Source organism: Helianthus annuus, chromosome 3 (genome assembly GCF_002127325.2).
Source record: "Helianthus annuus cultivar XRQ/B chromosome 3, HanXRQr2.0-SUNRISE, whole genome shotgun sequence".
Lineage (NCBI taxonomy): Eukaryota > Viridiplantae > Streptophyta > Magnoliopsida > Asterales > Asteraceae > Helianthus > Helianthus annuus.
Window position 1 is genome coordinate 144,592,918 of NC_035435.2, and position 19,443 is coordinate 144,612,360.

The window sequence follows — 19,443 nt, forward strand, 5'->3', positions numbered from 1 at the left end:
TGTGGCTGAGACGTTTGTGGAATAATAGTCCCAACCTCCAACTCCGAAGAGAGCCGCATGGGGTATGGAAAGTGTGGAATCCACTTCAGAACGAACAAAGAGATTAGATGAGTTAATACTCCGGAGTCAAAAGAATAATAGGGTGTAAGGGGCACACCTCTAAGTGGGAGTGACCTCTCTTACCACAGCCAATCTGGTTATTCCATGTCAACTCCCCTCTTAAGTCCTCATTTTGCACTCAAACGTTGGCATCAGTCCACTCACACAATTATTTTTTATAATAAAAGAAGGAAAAAATATGATTGGTGGAAAAAGGGTAGACCCATATTGACAACCAATCACCCCCTCTCTCTCCTCTCTCTCAATCGGTGACCATCCACCGAACCAAACCATCACCGAGCGGTAAAAAGTTGTTGGCGGTCACTCACCGCATGGGGGAATCAATCACCGCATGGGGGTCACCGAAGGTGCCCCGTGCACCCTAAGGTGTGTCAAGAATATTGATTCATGGGTAAACATTGTTTAACGAAACTTACTTTGGTTTGTTTGATATTTCAGGATATGAGAGAACTTACTTTAAAAAAATTATATTACTTTAAACAAACAATGGCCGGAACGAGTCTTAAGTCAAAGATATGAACGTCATGTCATACCGACCCTCCCTTAATGTTAAATCTAATTAAGAGAAAGCGACTTCTCTTTTGACTGAACTTTGCACTTTGCCACTGACTTAGAAAAATATACTGGATGCGGGATGCCAATTATCTGGATTCTTAATAACTCCACTTGTTGATAAATAGACAATGCGGCCAGCTACTTCATCCACTAATATTATTTCTCCTATGAAGATTCTCACTCATCTTCTTATGGTATTTGTTTTCATGTTATCACAAACCACCGCCAACGATTTCAACAAATCATTAGAAGAAAAAGCTTTGCTTGCAACTAATTGGTGGCCACATGCAAATGTTTCAGATCGTCATTGTAATTGGACTCATATTGATTGCAATGAAGCAGGAAGTGTCATTGGGATACACTTTTACTATGATAACCTTGAAGGTGATCTGGGAAGCCTCGACTTCTCTTCATTTCCAAACCTTGTTCGCCTTTATTTGGATGACTGTGGTGTTGAAGGAAGCATCCCCGAGCAGATTGGTTTGCTCTCAAATCTCACTGAACTTTCACTTTATTGGAATCGACTCAAAGGTGACTTACCTGTTTCACTCGCCAATCTCACCCGTTTAGAACACTTTGATCTTTCTGGTAACAGTTTTAGGGGTAACTTACCTGTCTCTTTCACCAATCTCACCCATTTAAAATACATTGATCTTTCTGGTAACAAATTTAGTGGTAACTTACATGTCTCTTTCACCAATCTCATCAGTTTACAATACCTTGATCTTTCAGGTAACAATTTTAGTGGTAACTTACCTGTCTCTTTCGTCACTCTCATCCATTTAGAACACCTTGATCTTTCTGGTAACAGTTTTACTGGTAAGTTACCTGTCTCTTTCACCAACCTCACCCATTTAAAATACCTTAATCTAAGTAAAAACCAATTTTCTGGTCCAATCCCACCAACTTATGGGTCCATGGTCAATCTCACAGACCTAGACTTGAGCACAAACCAACTCAATGCATCCATTCCAAACCAAATTACTCATTTGCAAAACTTACGTTCATTGAATCTGGGTGACAACAATTTTGATGGTCCAATTCCCTCAGATATTTGTAATCTAAGCCAACTGTACACTTTAGATGTTGGCATGAATTCCATAAGTGGCCACATTCCTCTATGTATACCAAATATGATGAAATTACAAGAAGTCGACCTTAAACATAATAATCTTGTGGGTACGGTTCATGGAAATCTGTCAAGACTTTCTTACCTTGATGTTTCATCGAACCAGTTGTCCGGTAATTTGTCTTTTCACATTCCATGTATGCTACGCCATCTAGATGTCTCCCTGAATGTTATAACTGGAGCTATTAAAAGTCTTCGTGTTTGCAAAGACTTACAGTACTTGGACCTTAGTTGTAATAATTTTGTTGGAAAACAACTTGAAGAATTGGACTTCTCATATTTGGAGTTCTTAAACCAGTCTCTGAATCATAATCTCACTGCATTCGGCCCTAATCCTTCTTTAGTCCAAGATAGCGAAATTGGCTTGTCATTCAATGCTTCGAATGAGCAATCAACCTGCAAACAACATATGCCAAGAAACAAGCTAGTCCATTTTATAATAATTTTTCTTCCAATCATTGTGGGACTTTGCTTCTTGCTTCTTGGTTGTGTGTGTTACAGCAATCGCAGGGCTACCAAAAAGATAAACCAGCCAGAAACAAAAAAACATGGAAATGTGTGCTCGATATTGAATTATGATGGAACAATTGCATATGAAGACTTTATCACTGCTACAGAGGATTTTGACCTCAAATACTGCATTGGAACCGGTGGCTATGGTAGTGTTTATGAAGCCAAACTGCCTGACGGTCAAATATTTGCTTTGAAAAAACTCCATCGGTTTGAAACTGAGCAATTCAACAAGAGTTTCAAGAATGAAGTCCAAGTGTTAACCAACCTAAGACACAAAAACATTGTCAAACTCTATGGGTTTTGTTTGCATAACAAATGCAATTTCCTTGTATATGAATACATGGAAAGGGGGAGTCTGTTTTGCGCCTTGAGTGACAATGAATTAGCTGTTCAAGTGGACTGGCTCAAGAGAGTGAATATTATCAAAGATGTGGCCCATGCTTTGGCATACATGCATCATGATTGCAGCCCTCCTGTTGTTCATAGAGACATATCAAGCAACAACGTTCTCTTGAACTCAGAACTAGAAGGATTTGTTGCTGACTTTGGGGCAGCCAGATTGCTCGACCCAGATTTTTCCAACCAAACCGTGATTGTAGGAACTTTGGGATACATTGCTCCAGGTAACCTTGCCTTTCTTTTATGTGTATTAGAAGTTGAAATTTTGCTAACGATCCTTTTACGATCATGCAGAACATGCTTATAACATGATTGTGACTGAAAAATGTGATGTGTATAGCTTTGGGGTAGTAGCACTTGAGACAATTGGAGGGAAGCATCCTGGAGAACTCATTTCATCCCTAAACTATTTGACTGGTCATGATGCGAAGTTGGAAAATATATTGGACAAACGACTCCCTTATCCAACAAATAGGTTGATTGAAAAGAAAATTATGTGTGCTTACAATGTAGCACTAGCGTGCATTCTCCCAGATCCAAAGTGTCGACCGACAATGAGAAACGTCACTCGAGAGTTATCATGTTGAGGGCCTCATTTGGGTGATCTTAAAGAACAACCTGTAGTTATATTTCATATGTATCTAGTGGTAGATGCGGAAATTTTGTTACAGGTGTTACCATGTTTCGGTATTGGATGTCTGAGATTTGTTTTACTGGTTCAGGTCACTGGACTATAATACCAATTGTGCTAAATTACAATAGTCAACTTCCCTACATGTGTCACTGTGTGAAAATATACAGCGGGGCCTTTCATAGTATTATACTAGATTATAATCCCGTGTATTACACGGTTTACATAAATATAATTTTATATATTAAGTAATAAAAAGTTATATTTTAAAAACTATGTATATTACACGAGTTGAATAAATATAATTTAATCGGTTAATACATACAGTTAGCAAGATATGTATTTAAAAAATAAATATTGATATACTATTTACTTATTATATCTTTTTTATTTATTATTATGTTGGAAACATGTGTATTACACGAGGTTATAAATATTAGATGGTTATTAGTAAACGGAAAAACATAAAAGAAATAGTTGAGAAAATAAATATAAATAAATAATAGAGAAGCATGAAGATTATGATTATTAATTTTCTATTTCTCTCTCCTATTAAATAATAATTTAACTAAATTTAATAATAAAAACAAATTTTATATAGTTATCATAATTATGGTTCTACGAATACATTTAAAAAAAAACTTCTTCATTCTTCTATGGAGAAGATGTAAATACAAAGAATATATATTATTATTAATATTAATTCAAAATTGAAAAAATAAATCTTTAGTTTTATCTAAATTAGATTTAGTAAATTTATTTTTATTATTTAATAGAAGAGGAATTAAAAAATAAGTTGAGAAACAATAATTTAACTAAATTTAATTGAATAATAAAAATAAAATTTATATACTTATCCTAATTGTGATTCTACGAATAAATTGAAAAAAATTCTATCTCCTAGACTCCTACAAAGAAGTAGATACAATGAATATACATTATTGTTAATATTAATTAAAAGTTGAAAACAAATTCTTATTTTTATCTAAATTAGAGTTAGTTAAATAATTTTTTTAAATATTATCATTATCATTATTTAATAGAAAAGAGAAGTTGAAAAATAAGGTGAGAAAAAACCAGAAAAGAAAATGACACGTGGCAAAAAAGATTTTCGTTTATTAGTATAGAAAGATTGGACCATGATACAGATTGTGCTAATTTGGCAATTGAATATTTTCATCGCAAAATTTGCCAACGATATATGATGTCACAAAAGACTGATAAAGGGATTATTTGGTACATAATTTTGTAATCGGAATACGATTCTTCACGATTAAACACTCACGAATCTTTATTATGGAGAAATGTAACTCAAAAACTCCAAGTTACAATTTTCCCTACCAATTTAATTGTTATATATAGCTAACCTAGACATGTTAGACTATAACTAGGAAACCTATTAATTAATTACATGATATTTATCTAAACACACTTCCTAACCTAACACGTATAGGAACCTTAGATAATAATCCACGAATTAATTAATATATGTTCAAGTAACTTGTTAACCAAGTTAATATCTCCAACCGTTCCTTCACACGGTATGCTCGGTAATTCCCAACAAGTAACACTCATTTCTTTAGTGGTATTATATTTATCCCTAATGTGTTAAATGAGAGATTAAAATTTTAGTTAAAAACAAAAATGGTACGTAGATTAAAAAGTTCAAAATTTCCATAAGTGAATCTAATGTTTAAAACCTCCTAAATAATTTTATTAGAAAACTAGATTATTATTGTAATATCATAATATCTATAACCATAATTGCCAAACTAACTATATAGGTAGAGATAAATACAGAGTGTTAAACTGATTATAAGGTTTGGAGGTAAAACATTTCATTTATACATCAAGTATAGGATAAAAATAAAAAGTCATAAGCATGAACGTACAGACTTGTTTGCTGTTGGAGCACTGTCATGACTAGAACTGTTTTTGACAAAACCATGCACAATTGAAGCTAGCTCATTCTGATGGCAGCTGTATTCATGGTCGGCTCCATTGATGATACACAATTTGTGGTCTAATATATGCTTTGCAAACTCCTTGGCATCTTTCATTGGTACAATCTTGTCTGCAGAACCATGGATGCTTAACACCCTGCAACCACATCAATCATTCATGTCAAATTGGGTGGGTTTAAAGAAATGTCACATTGGTAATTTCATATATTTGGAAAGTTTTGTTGCAGCTAGTTCAAAAATAATTATCCAAACCGAGTATTTGAAACCAAAACAATCACATAATCAGAAAGTTTATCAAATCTTGAAAACTAAACATATTTTTCGTCTATAGTAATTTAGTTTAGTTATCAAAACTTTGGCTTAAAGAAAAACAAATTCTTTTCAAGTGATTAACTTTTAACCATCATATTCGACATTTGGATTGGTAGTTAAACGGTCCATCAAACTTTCTTCAGTTGTCACTCGATACTCTGTGTTCCCTAAAAATGTTTACAACTTTAGGTGAGATCCACGATATGCACAAGATTAGAGATGTCAATTCGTCCCGAAATTTAATGCATACAGCCTCCAGTGGTTTCATTAAAATTTCTGGATCAGTAGATTACTATAATAATTCTATGGTTTTAGTAAAACATAATAACGCATTAATTACTTATCCACAGAAAATTTTAAAAAATGGACCATGAAGCTTACCCTTTCTATTGGCAACATCAATGAATCCATATCTTTTAATCCTATGCAAGTAATCTTTACCCAATCAGCCCTCAATGCCTCTTTTCAGATCAAACCACCCAGAAATGTTAACCACGTTGTGAACATCATTAAACCTCGAAGCATACAAAACAAAAGCACCACATTCCCGTCTGCAAAAGCCCCTCTAATCAACATATCAGTAATTTAAATATGTATTATCAAAAGTTTAATCTGATCTCTAAAAAAAGAGAAATATTATTAACCAAAACCTAGCATTTTCCCAATCCAAGTCGAAACAAATTCAGAAAAGTTCTAATAAACATAGGAGATATCAAACTTTATAGCAGATGCTACAAACTCAAATGTTAATCAGCAATTAGGAAGTGCAAAGTTATAATACTAGACCTTTAGTGTGTAACAACTCTCACTAAAAGTAATACTTAGAATGATAATTATCTATTAAGGAAACCCTAATTGAGACACCCAAGTGATTCTGCATTAACCCTAAAATTTTCAGAACAATCGGAATCAGGATCAGAGCCCCTAAAACTCAAGGGGGGGTAAACCCTAGTTGACGATTATCTATAATATTTGCTGTCTAAGTTTCGTTTGAGAAAAGTGTCAATTCAGCAAGCCTAGTCCCGAACCCAGCTAGCCTATATAATTAGACTGCTTCCCATACGGATCGTAAGGGATATGGCTTACGGTCCGTAAGCGTGTCCAAAAATCAGTATAAATAGCAGACATTGGCACTTGCTTTCTGTGATTGAAACGACGTCCAAATTCTCTGTGTACGTCGAGTTATAGCAATAACAGTCCACACCACACACAATTCACGAAGTGCTGCCGCAATCAGGGTAATAACTCGATCGCTATTACGATTCAACGTCCGATCGATTATAACTATCCAACGATTGTCCAAGTGCTGCTCAAATTGAGCTTGTACTTTGATTATTCGTCGTGATTTCGACTTGAATATTTGAGTGATGTTCGAATTCGGGCTATGCTCTGTTATTCGTCGTGAATCCGTTGAATTATTAAGTATTGCACTTGTAAATCATTGTGAGGGTTTAATCTCGTGAATTGTCGTAACTGCTGTAGTTACTAACCCGTTTGTATGTGCATTATTGTTAAATTAGGTTAATCAAGGCAAATCAGTAGGCTTATACTTTGCTCGTTAAATCTGCAATGTGAGTCATTCTCTTTTTATCAACTGTTTTACAAAACTCCAAAATATTTTTAAAGTTATAATTACAGGGATTAAGTCTTTGTAATTCACCAAATTACAGCCGGTATGTGGGGTTTTGTATACATTACTTGTTTCCCATCACACTTGGACAAACGGGTGGCCAAGGGGTGATCTGACCACAGTCACAGACACCATTGGACAAATGGGCTAGCCAATGGATGGTCGAGTGACAAATACTGTGGGTGGATGGTTTGATATTAGAAACATTGTAATCGCTCTTAATACTGTAAATTATAACAAACGTAATGTTTTCAGTAAAATGAATGATTCACTCAGTATTTCCGCGCTGACAAAACCTCTTCCAAACATGTTTCAGGTGATCTGTTGTGATCCAAAGAAAGTGCCGTGAAGCACTACAAGCTCAGAGAAGTGGCTCAAAGTAAATAAACAAAGAAACATGTTTTGAGAAATAAAGATTTCCTTGTGAAATCATCTTATTGTAAATTATGGGATTTTATCCCTAAAACTTTATATAATATATTAAACGGGCATTTTTAGTATTAAAAGATCCTGTGTTAAAAGACTTCGGCTGTCGCCTAAATTAAATACCACGGGATTCCTGTCCCGCGGCTCTTGAACCGGGTCAAACCGGGGCCGAGGGTCGTGACAGGAAAAGGTGGTATCAGAACCACTGATCGAGCCACTGATTTAAGCCTATTACTAATTTAAAGTAAAGTATTTAACAAAATACTTAATTTTATTAATTGCCATTCTGTGATTATGTGTTTTATTAACTGGTTATTTGTTAGCTATAGTATGGGTAAACAAAAGCTTTCTGCTATCTACCATAAATTAGACACTACACCCACAGAAAAAGGAACCTCTTCCTCCAAACCCCCAGCAGATCTAAAAGAAGGAATTTTTGTTCGTAAAGCAAATTATGAAAATCCTCTTACCCCAGAGAAAAGAAATTCAATTCTTAGGAAAGGACAAGAGAAAATAAAGAAACCCCAAGCCAAGAAAGTGAGGTTTAATCCAGAAATCCAGGAATTTGTTACTAGTCCACCTTGGGAGGACGAATTAGATGAAAAATGGGCAAATCTTTATATGTTAGCTACCGTAGCAGAAAACGCAAACCTTTAAATTACCAATAAACCTGAACTAGTAGAAAACTGCTACTCCGTAAATAAATAAATCAATCCTAGTGTGTTCTCTTTCATGTTGTCTTTGTATAAATTAGTATGCAATAAAACTTCAATGTTTATTTGTTAAACTTTGTTCCAAAGTTTTAACTTAACATTTCTGTGCATTTTGCATATATGCTATCCAGCATGAATGAGATATCGGAAGCATTTCAGAATCTCAACCTCTACCCAGTACCAATTGAAGTCTCCCACGACTTTACTGGTTATATTGCTGACATAGAGGAACCCCTGGAATTCCACGCTCCACCGCTGGAAAAAGCCAAACCTAAAAAGAGAAGAAGATATGTAGGATGGAGAAAAGTACGCAGGAGGAAGCCAGCCACTATGAGACTTCCTAAAATAGAAAATCCTGTGAGCAAAGGAAAAGAAATAGAAACTGGAGAAAGTTCCAAACAAGCAGAAATAGAAATAAGGGAAGATATTAAGAAAAAGGGAATAGAGATCGGAGAGAGCTCTAAACAACCTGAGGAGATCACATTCCAAGACGAAATAGACCGTCTACTGGCAAATTGTGATATCATAGAACCTATCAACAATAATCTCTACTCTTACCCTGCCACAGCCCAATTCCCAATAAACTTAGAACCAGCTATTCCGTACCCACTAATCCACACACGACCTTTAGGCCAAATGGAAGAGTGGTGGACAAATGACTGGCAATTCCAAAATATGATCAATAGTCCCTATACTTTACTTCCTCAATTTGATCCAGAACCTATCCCCAACCCGCCAATGAGCTATGAAAACCTGGCCGAACTTCATCAGTTTGGTGAAGAACTGATAGGTACAGGGAATAGGATCCGGGAAATAGGAGAACAAATCTCTTGGAAGTATGACGAGAGGGAGCGTCACTACTGAACTGCCAATTGATCAAAGAATAGTGGGGTTGGAAAGTCTGTTTGTATAATAATAGTAATAGTGAAATCTAACTCTGTAAAATGGGAAATAAAACATTGTAAGAAAGATAGTGACGCCTATATAATCTATCAAACAAAGTAGAAGTTGAGAAAATCGACAATTTTGGTTATAGATATGTGTTGTAAGGTTTTATGTGTTTATGTGTAATTGCTTTGTTATATTTAACTAGCAATTATTTGACACTAATAAATTACACTTATACCAATTATCAGATGGAAAATGCTAGTAATGAACCAGTTAATGAAGAAAATCAATCTGAGCAAAATCAGGGAAACCAATACATGACTAGACAAGATATTGAAAATATCATCACTCAAGGGATAGCTAATGCTATTCCTGCAATCATGGCTGCTGCTCAGAAACCTGTTGAACCGCAACAAATCATTCCTAGTAAACGTACCCAAGAAGATAATTTTAGTCATAGTGTAAATGGAGGCGGCAATCATGACAATAATAATCCACGACAGGCTCCACCTCCTAAGAAAATGAAAGCTGCAACGCCTGGTTGCACTTACAAGGAATTTCTTGCTTGCAAACCTGCTGAATTTGCAGGTAATGAAGGAGCAACTGCAGTACTGCGTTGGTTAGAGAAAACCGAAGCAGTAATTGCAATAAGTAAATGTGCCGAAGAAGATCAAGTTATGTATGCGTCGAACTTGTTCAAAGAAGGGGCGTTAGAGTGGTGGAACACTGTATTGCAAGCAAAAGGAAGAAGGGTGGCCTATGCAATGAACTGGGAATAATTTAAGAGTCTTGTAGAAAGAAAATTCTGTCCCGAATACGAGAAGGAACAAATGGCCAACAAATTCCTAAATCATCGTATGATAGGCGTAGATTGTCGGAGATATACTTCGACATTCTTCGAATATGCGAGAGTGGTACCTACCCTGGCTTCGCCAGAACCAGTACTCATTTCCCGTTATATTTGGGGATTAATCGGAGAAATCCGTAACATCGTTAAGGCTGCGAGACCACGCACTATTGACGATGCTGTGGAGTTAGCTAATACCTTAACCGATGAACTGGTACGCACAAGAGAAGAAGATCGAAAGAAGGAATTGGCTCAGAAGATTACCCAAGGATTTCGTGTGGGTAATACTAAGAAAAGAGGAACAGGGCAATCCTCATCACCTCCTTTCTGCAGAAATTGCAAGAAGAAACACTATGGACAATGCAATATAATCTGCAACTTTTGCAAGGCAAGAGGACATCGTGAAGAAGACTGCAGAAGGAAAACAAGAATCTGTTATAACTGCAGAGAAACGGGACATTTCCAATCTGAATGTCCTAAGCTAGCCAAACCAGCAGACAATAAAGCTAAAACGGCCGACGGAACAACCAAGAAGAATGGCCGAGCATTTCAATTAACCACTCAAGAAGCTGAACTCATCCCAGATGTAATAGCCGGTACGTTCCTAGTTCACGACGTGTTTGCAAAAGTATTATTTGACTCTGGTGCAAACCAAAGTTTTATTAATACTTCATTCTGCCAAGCTCTTAATTTACCATTAACTACCCTTAGGCAGATTTTTACGGTCGAAACCGCAGAAGGGAATTCTGTTAACATAGATAAAGTTTTGCAAGAAGGAAAAATAGAACTATTAGGCCATAAGTTTTCTGCAAACCTGTTACCTATGAACTTAGCCGGATTCGATGTGGTATTAGGAATGGATTGGTTAATAGCCAACCATGCTCGAATCCTCTGTGATAAGAATTCCGTAGAAATTCGTACCCCCACAGGAGATGTGATTTTAATTACAGGAGATAGACCTCGAAAACCATTGAAATTCATCTCAGTGATGAAATTGGCTAGTTATTCGAGAAAACAAGAAATGGTGTATATGATTTCTGTAATCATTAACACTAAAAATAAGGAACTGCAGGACATCCCTGTAGTCTCAGAATACCCAGATATTTTTCCAGAAGAATTACCTGGGTTACCACCCGATAGAGAGGTAGAGTTTAGAATTCATTTAATTCCGGGTACTACACCAATAGCCAAGGCACCTTATCGATTAGCACCCACCGAAATGCTAGAATTGAAAAAGCAATTAGACGAATTACTAAGCAAAGGATTTATACAACCTAGTTCATCCCCTTGGGGAGCACCAGTGTTGTTTGTGAAAAAGAAGGATGGATCGATGAGAATGTGTATCGATTATAGAGAATTAAATAAGGTTACAATTAAGAATCGATACCCATTACCTAGGATTGATGATCTTTTTGATCAACTTCAAGGAGCTAGATATTTTTCCAAAATAGACTTAAGATCTGATATCACCAACTGAAGGTACAAGAGGAGGACATACCTAAAACTGCTTTCAGAACTAGGTATGGTCATTATGAGTTTACAGTCATGCCCTTTGGATTAACGAATGCACCCGCAGCATTCATGGACATGATGAATATGATCTGTAAACCATACTTGGATAAATTTGTGATCGTTTTCATCGACGATATACTTATTTACTCCAAAAGCCAGAAGGAACATTGCGAGCACCTACATGTACTCTTAACTTTGTTAAGAAAAGAAAAACTCTATGCCAAATTCTCGAAGTGTGAATTTTGGCTGCAAGAAGTGCAATTCTTAGGCCATATGGTAAATCACGAAGGAATTCATGTAGATCCTGCTAAAATAGAAGCAATCACTAAATGGAAGGTCCCACAAACAGCTATGGAAATTAGAAGTTTTCTAGGCTTAGCTGGATACTACAGAAGATTTATTAAGGATTTTTCTAAGATAGATGTACCCTTGACTAAGTTGACCTGTAAAGCCATTAGGTTTGAATGGGGACCAAGACAAGAAGAAGCTTTTAAGATTTTAAAGCACAGATTGACAAATGCTCTAATTTTAGCCTTACCTGAAGGAATAGAAGATTTCGAAGTATATTGTGATGCCTCAAGGTTAGGATTTGGATGTGTGTTGATGCAACGCAAGAAGGTAATTGCGTATGCCTCTAGGCAGTTAAAAAAGCACGAAGAGAATTATACGACTCATGACTTAGAATTAGGAGCCATAATTCTTGCCCTTAAGATCTGGAGACATTATCTGTATGGAAGTAAGTTTACTGTTTATACAGACCATAAAAGCTTAAGGTACATATTTGGGCAAAAAGAGTTAAATATGAGACAAAGAAGATGGATGGAAATCCTAAGTGATTACGACTGTGATATTCAATATCACGAAGGAAAAGCAAACGTAGTCGCAGATGCCTTAAGTCGTAAGTATCATGAGAAGCAAAAGCGAGTCTGTGCTCTTAGATTAAATCTACAAATAGATTTAATGGAGCAATTAAAGGAAATTCAGGAAACAGCAATCAAGGACGAAGCTGAAGGAATGAAAGGTTACATTAAAGAACTAGAACAAGGAAATGATGGAATTTGGAAATTTCACAAGAAACGAATTTGGGTACCTAAGCAAGGAGAATTAAGAAATAAGATTTTAGAAGAAGCTCATAAATCTAGGTATACTATACATCCAGGAAATAATAAGATGTACCAAGATTTAAGGAAGAATTTCTGGTGGATAGGTATGAAAAAGGATATAGCCGAATACGTATCTAAGTGTTTAACCTGTTCCCAAGTTAAAGCCGAACATCAGAAACCTTCAGGACTACTACAACAATTGGAAATGCCTGTATGTAAATGGGAACTCATAACAATGGATTTTGTTACTAAGTTACCCAGAACCAGAAAAGGTAATGATGCGATTTGGGTAATTGTAGATCGATTAACCAAATCAGCTCACTTTCTACCAATGAAAGAAACCTTTAGCATGGAAAGGTTAGCAAAGTTGTATGTAGACGAAGTCGTATCTTTACATGGAGTTTCGCTCTCCATTGTATCAGATAGGGATAGTCGTTTCACTTCCCATTTCTGGACTAGTTTCCAGAAAGCAATGGGAACCCGACTAAATTTGAGTACTGCATATCATCCACAAACCGACGGACAAAGTGAAAGGACGATACAAACTTTGGAAGACATGCTCCGAGCATGTGTAATAGATTTTGGTGGTAACTGGGATAACCATTTACCTTTAATTGAATTCTCCTATAACAATAGTTATCATTCAAGCATTGAAACTGCTCCATTCGAGGCACTGTATGGACGCAAGTGCAGAACTCAAGTATGTTGGGCAGAAATAGGAGAAAATCAACTATCAGGTCCAGAAATCGTACAAGAAACAACTGACAAGATAATTCAGATCAAGGAAAGACTGAAAACGGCTCGAGATCGTCAGAAGAGCTATGCAAACAATCGTCGCAAACCATTAGAATTTCAAGTCGGAGACAAAGTACTATTGAAAGTTTCCCCTTGGAAAGGAGTAGTACGATTTGGTAAGAAAGGAAAACTAAGTCCAAGGTATGTCGGACCATTCCCAATGATACAACGAATAGGACCAGCTGCTTATCGCTTACAACTACCAGAAGAATTAGCTGGAGTACATGATGTATTTCATGTATCCAATCTCAAGAAATGTTTATCAGACGAATCCCTGGTAGTACCTCTTCAAGATGTAGAGGTAAACGAAAAACTAAAATTCATAGAAAAACCACTACAAATCGAAGATAGAAAAGTCAAGTTTCTCAAGCACAAACGACTAGTGCTGGTCAAAGTCAAATGGAATTCAAAGAGAGGACCAGAATACACTTGGGAGCTAGAATCAGAAATGAAGCGCAAATATCCTCATTTATTCCAATAAATCTCGAGGACGAGATTTTTCTTAAGGTGGGGAGGATGTAACAACTCTCACTAAAAGTAATACTTAGAATGATAATTATCTATTAAGGAAACCCTAATTGAGACACCCAAGTGATTCTACATTAACCCTAAAATTTTCAGAACAATCGGAATCAGGATCAGAGCCCCTAAAACTCAAGGGGGGGTAAACCCTAGTTGACGATTATCTATAATATTTGCTGTCTAAGTTTCGTTTGAGAAAAGTGTCAATTCAGCAAGCCTAGTCCCGAACCCAGCTAGCCTATATAATTAGACTGCTTCCCTTACGGACCGTAAGGGATATGGCTTACGGTCCGTAAGCGTGTCCAAAAATCAGTATAAATAGCAGACATTGGCACTTGCTTTCTGTGATTGAAACGACGTCCAAATTCTCTGTGTACGTCGAGTTATAGCAATAACAGTCCACACCACACACAATTCACGAAGTGCTGCCGCAATCAGGGTAATAACTCGATCGCTATTACGATTCAACGTCCGATCGATTATAACTATCCAACGATTGTCCAAGTGCTGCTCAAATTGAGCTTGTACTTTGATTATTCGTCGTGATTTCGACTTGAATATTTGAGTGCTGTTCGAATTCGGACTATGCTCTGTTATTCGTCGTGAATCCGTTGAATTATTAAGTATTGCACTTGTAAATCATTGTGAGGGTTTAATCTCGTGAATTGTCGTAACTGCTGTATTAGTTACTAACCCGTTTGTATGTGCATTATTGTTAAATTAGGTTAATCAAGGCAAATCAGTAGGCTTATACTTTGCTCGTTAAATCTGCAATGTGAGTCATTCTCTTTTTATCAACTGTTTTACAAAACTCCAAGTTATTTTTAAAGTTATAATTACAGGGATTAAGTCTTTGTAATTCACCAAATTACAGCCAGTATGTGGGGTTTTGTATACATTACTTGTTTCCCGTCACACTTGGACAAACGGGTGGCCAAGGGGTGATCTGACCACAGTCACAGACACCATTGGACAAATGGGCTAGCCAATGGATGGTCAAGTGACAAGTACTGTGGGTGGATGGTTTGATATTAGAAACATTGTAATCGCTCTTAATACTGTAAATTATAACAAACGTAATGTTTTCAGTAAAATGAATGATTCACTCAATATTTCCGCGCTGACAAAACCTCTTCCAAACATGTTTCAGGTGATCTGTTGTGATCCAAGGAAAGTGCCGTGAAGCACTACAAGCTCAGAGAAGTGGCTCAATGTAAATAAATAAAGAAACATGTTTTGAGAAATAAAGATTTCCTTGTGAAGTCATCTTATTGTAAATTATGGGATTTTATCCCTAAAACTTTATATAATATATTAAACGGGCATTTTTAGTATTAAAAGATCCTGTGTTAAAAGACTTCCGCTGTCGCCTAAATTAAATACCACGGGATTCCTGTCCCGCGGCTCTTGAACCGGGTCAAACCGGGGCCGAGGGCCGTGACATACTGCGCCTAATAATTGCAGCCACGGAGCGTTTTTGATGTTCAAAATATTGAATCACTGCCTGCAGATCATCAACTTCTCTGTAGTAATTGCCATACTGGAATGAACCCTCGCTTTCTCTAAAAGGATAACAAAACAGATTATCATCAACTAACTAACATGATATATTTACTGAAACAAAATTACTAATTACCAGCCACCTTATTTTAATCAAAAGCTAGCTTTACTATGCTTATAGAGTTCTAGTTGGATATTTTATCTTTTCACCGGAAAAGTCAAAGTTTTGATCAGAGAAGACAAAGAAAAACTGAAAATCTGGCCTGAAAAATTTTGAAAACTCGAACAAGTAAGGGTTAGGGTTTCCCCTTTTATACCCATCGCAATTAATTCCATCACGGTAACCGAACAGACGTGCAGTTTCTGCACCTATCGCAGACCGCCACGTGTCAGACGACGATTCTCTAAAGGTTACCATGCCCGCGTGGCCGCCCACGCGCCTGACAACAGACGACCTTTGCACTTCTTGCTACAGTGCATTTATTGCCTCGAGCAGTGCAAACGTCCTTTCATATCAGCACATGCCAGCTAAATCTCACCAACTTCCATCAACTCGCACGTGCGGTCTACAACGTCTACAATAAACGACAAAATGAAGACAAATTCATCTACGCGGCATGCGGTTTATCTGGTATCTCATACCGCAACCCATACCGCATGTCGCTTTACACACCCCCTGAAAAAAAGTATAATACATACTCATTAAAGGGGGATAACAAAGCTCTTTCTAGCTTTAGTTCCACACGTGGAATATGCGGAGATCTCACGCACACATGCGCCCCGTGTAGGTGTGTCAGATACTCAGAACCAGCGATGTTCTTTGGACTGCGAAAACCGCACCTCAGGAACATGCAAAGCATTGCTCCTCAGAGCCTCTTCAAGCTTCAAATCCCTTGTCTCCGGTTCACAACCACAGAGGGGATATAAACAATTTCTCACCAAGGGGAGGATGGTTATGGGGACCGACCGCACATACGCAACCAACACTCCTTAACCTTCAAGAGCCACATCAAGTGCAACACTCTTTTAAAGCGAGTCTTCTGTTACAAACCGCAGACACTCATGAGGTGCTGTTGCCGATCTGTAACTATAGAAATGGTGGCTACGGAAAAGCCACGACTTGACATCACAAAGATGGTGGACCACAACACCGCACCACATCCTACCGCACGATAAGAAAAGGCGCGGAAAGCTACTTCAAGGAAAACTTATTACACTTTCTTAAAACCGAAAGTGGCTACAGAACGAATGCCTTGGGCGAGTTCACCCAGACTCCTAATAATCATTGTGAACTCAAAGAGAAGGAAGCTCAACAATGGTGGTAACAAGTCTGCTTATGACTTTCTTTATCCACCCATTGTCTACATAGAATAAACAATGGTGGGAACAGGTCTGCTTATGACCATGTTTATTTGCCCATAGTTTCACCTCAACTACTCACATTGTTCGACCAAACACAGGCGACAATGCAAGGCAACGAGGTAACCGCAAAGGATGTACGGTTACTTGAGAGCTAAACTGGTGAACGCAAACGCCCCACAAAGATAGGGATCGTCGTTTCATGTCTAGTTGATAAACATAAAGTGCCAACGAGGCACCAAGAACATTGCATCAACAACCGCAAAGGTTACAACTAGAGTTGCGGGTAACGGCGAGTTCATACGTATCGTCCGTCACCGTCTCAAAGGTTGGTTCAGCACACCAACAGGTGGCGATCATCTTTGATGACATCAGAAAAAGGTAGACCACTCTACCAGCCCACAACGACCAGGTGATGTTTCAGCATCAGCCTGAACTTGTTCACCGATCCGGAAGAGACGTCACATAACTCTACCTACCTACTTACACAAATACTCAATCCATGAGTTGATTTACTTGAAGCAGGAGCGAAGGGTCGAGCCTAGAATCTTCTCCAAACCGATTTCAAAGGTACCCAGTCGGCCAAATAATCCAGTATTCCTCCCACCTGTAACTTGCACGAGGAAACAACACTGCACTGGGGGGGACTTGAAGGGGTATGGTCCCAGATCTCACACCGAAGCAGTCGCGAGTGACCATCACCCTTATCAAATACTCCATCAACAAGGACTTATCTGCGTCCGTGCGGGCACGCGCGAACGCAATTAACTATTCCAATCGGTCTAGTGATGAGAAGACTTATATTATGTATGAAAACGGTTGTTTTCGTCACGACAAGGGATGCGGTAACAACTGTGGTTACCGCACATAGCGATGCGGCTCAACACCGCACCCTATAGATATTTTCGTCACGACAAGGGACACGGAAACAGGCACAGTTACCACACATAGCCATGCGGCCCAACATCGCATCCTATTGACGATGCAAGTGGGACTGACACTTTGACTTAAGTGTCCAAAACATCAACTGGCACTGACAGCACTCACCTGTCCAGCCCACATGTATGCAATGCTGGCGAACAGACTGACAACCACAGCAGGACGTGGCATCACCTCTATGACCTACGCACCTGACATACTTACAAAGAGTTGCGCGTTGTCAGTCTAGCCACTGAATTACCCTCCTTCACTCTTCGGCTATAAATACCCATCCCGGACCAGGTTTGAGGTATCATTTTTCCTGCTCTCTCTCACACTTGCTACAAACACACACTTTGTTCTCAAGCAAATACCGATTCTCACACTGGAGAGTGGTAACAAGAAGCACCCCCACCCTATTCCCCTTGTTACGAGTCACGGTGTGTTTCTTTGTGCAGAAGACAGGTTAGCGGACGATCCAGCTGCCGATCCTCGGAAAGAAGGGATTAACCCTACTTGACGAGACTAGTGAATTAACCTACCCGGTTAACCACTGTTTCATCAATCATCAAACTGTGATCAATGGATATGCACATCTCAAAATTCTACATATCAAACCATGATCAAACCATCAGCACACAAACCATGATCAATAATTATACATATCAAAATTCCATAATTATACATATCATCAAACCTAGTTAATTCCATAATTATACATATCAAAAAGTCAAGTTAAGTTAATATCAAAATAACCATTCTACAATTACACATGCTTCATAATTACTAAATTAATAGTATGGCTCGGTGATGGCGGACCTATGAAGGGGGTGATAGCATTGCTGGGGTGATGGCGGGAACACCACAACAACGTTGAACACAAAGTTTTTCAACCATCTCAGACATACTGCTACCCAACCATCTCAGAACCACCAGTACCTGAACCACGGTGGTTTTGGGTCTCTTTGACCCTCACTCCAGCTACATTAGGAATCAAGCAAGTACATTTAAGTGGAAATTGCATAAACAAGCTTAATCAAGAAGGAAATTATACCATGAATCGAATCGTTTTCAACCTCAACTGAAAACTCCATGATCGGCGGTGATGTTACTGGTTTTTGGCGATTGTGTGTGTATGGTAGAAGGTGATGCTTTGGTAAAGTGAGGGTGAGTATGAGGATGCGAAGATAAAAGGAGGTCTTCAAGTGTAGGTTAGAAGCTTCAATTGTGAAAACGACAATTATACCCCTGATACTAAGGGTGAGAGGGGCACTCCCCTCTTAGGGGAGTCCCCTCTCTTACGCACACCCAATCAGGTTATGCCACGTCAACTCCCCTCTTAAACTCCCCTCGCACCCCAATTTGATGGCGGCACTCCCCTCTTAGGGGAATTGTTTTTTATTAAAAAAAAGAAAAAAATGTTGATTGGTTGAAAATGAGGGTGGCCCACCATCTTCTCTCTCCTTCGTTGCGGTGAACCCTCCCCGATAAACACCCCCGATTTCCCTCCCCGCTTTGTTGGCGGCACCCTTCCCGCTCGGCAACCCCCTCCCCGATTTCCCTTCCCGCATGCACCCCGCTCCCCCTAACAGTCAACATAACATTGA

The 19,443-nt window shown here is 38.1% G+C and overlaps 1 protein-coding gene and 1 pseudogene across 1 annotated transcript; one reads left to right on the top strand and one right to left on the bottom strand.

Moving 5' to 3' along the window:
- The first annotated feature begins 787 nt into the window (after window positions 1-787).
- On the top strand, window positions 788-3,411 carry LOC110929917 (MDIS1-interacting receptor like kinase 2). Its single transcript, XM_035988362.1, has one exon. The coding sequence runs from the start codon at window positions 804-806 to the stop codon at window positions 3,021-3,023; it is 2,220 nt and encodes a 739-aa protein (XP_035844255.1). The 5' UTR covers window positions 788-803; the 3' UTR covers window positions 3,024-3,411.
- Window positions 3,412-5,221: 1,810 nt separating this feature from the next.
- Window positions 5,222-18,930, bottom strand: LOC110932189 (annotated as a pseudogene).
- Window positions 18,931-19,443: the final 513 nt, after the last annotated feature.

Bases quoted from the DNA above. Each gene is read 5' to 3' on its own strand.
- LOC110929917 (XM_035988362.1), top strand. From the start codon at position 804: ATGCGGCCAGCTACTTCATCCACTAATATTATTTCTCCTATGAAGATT.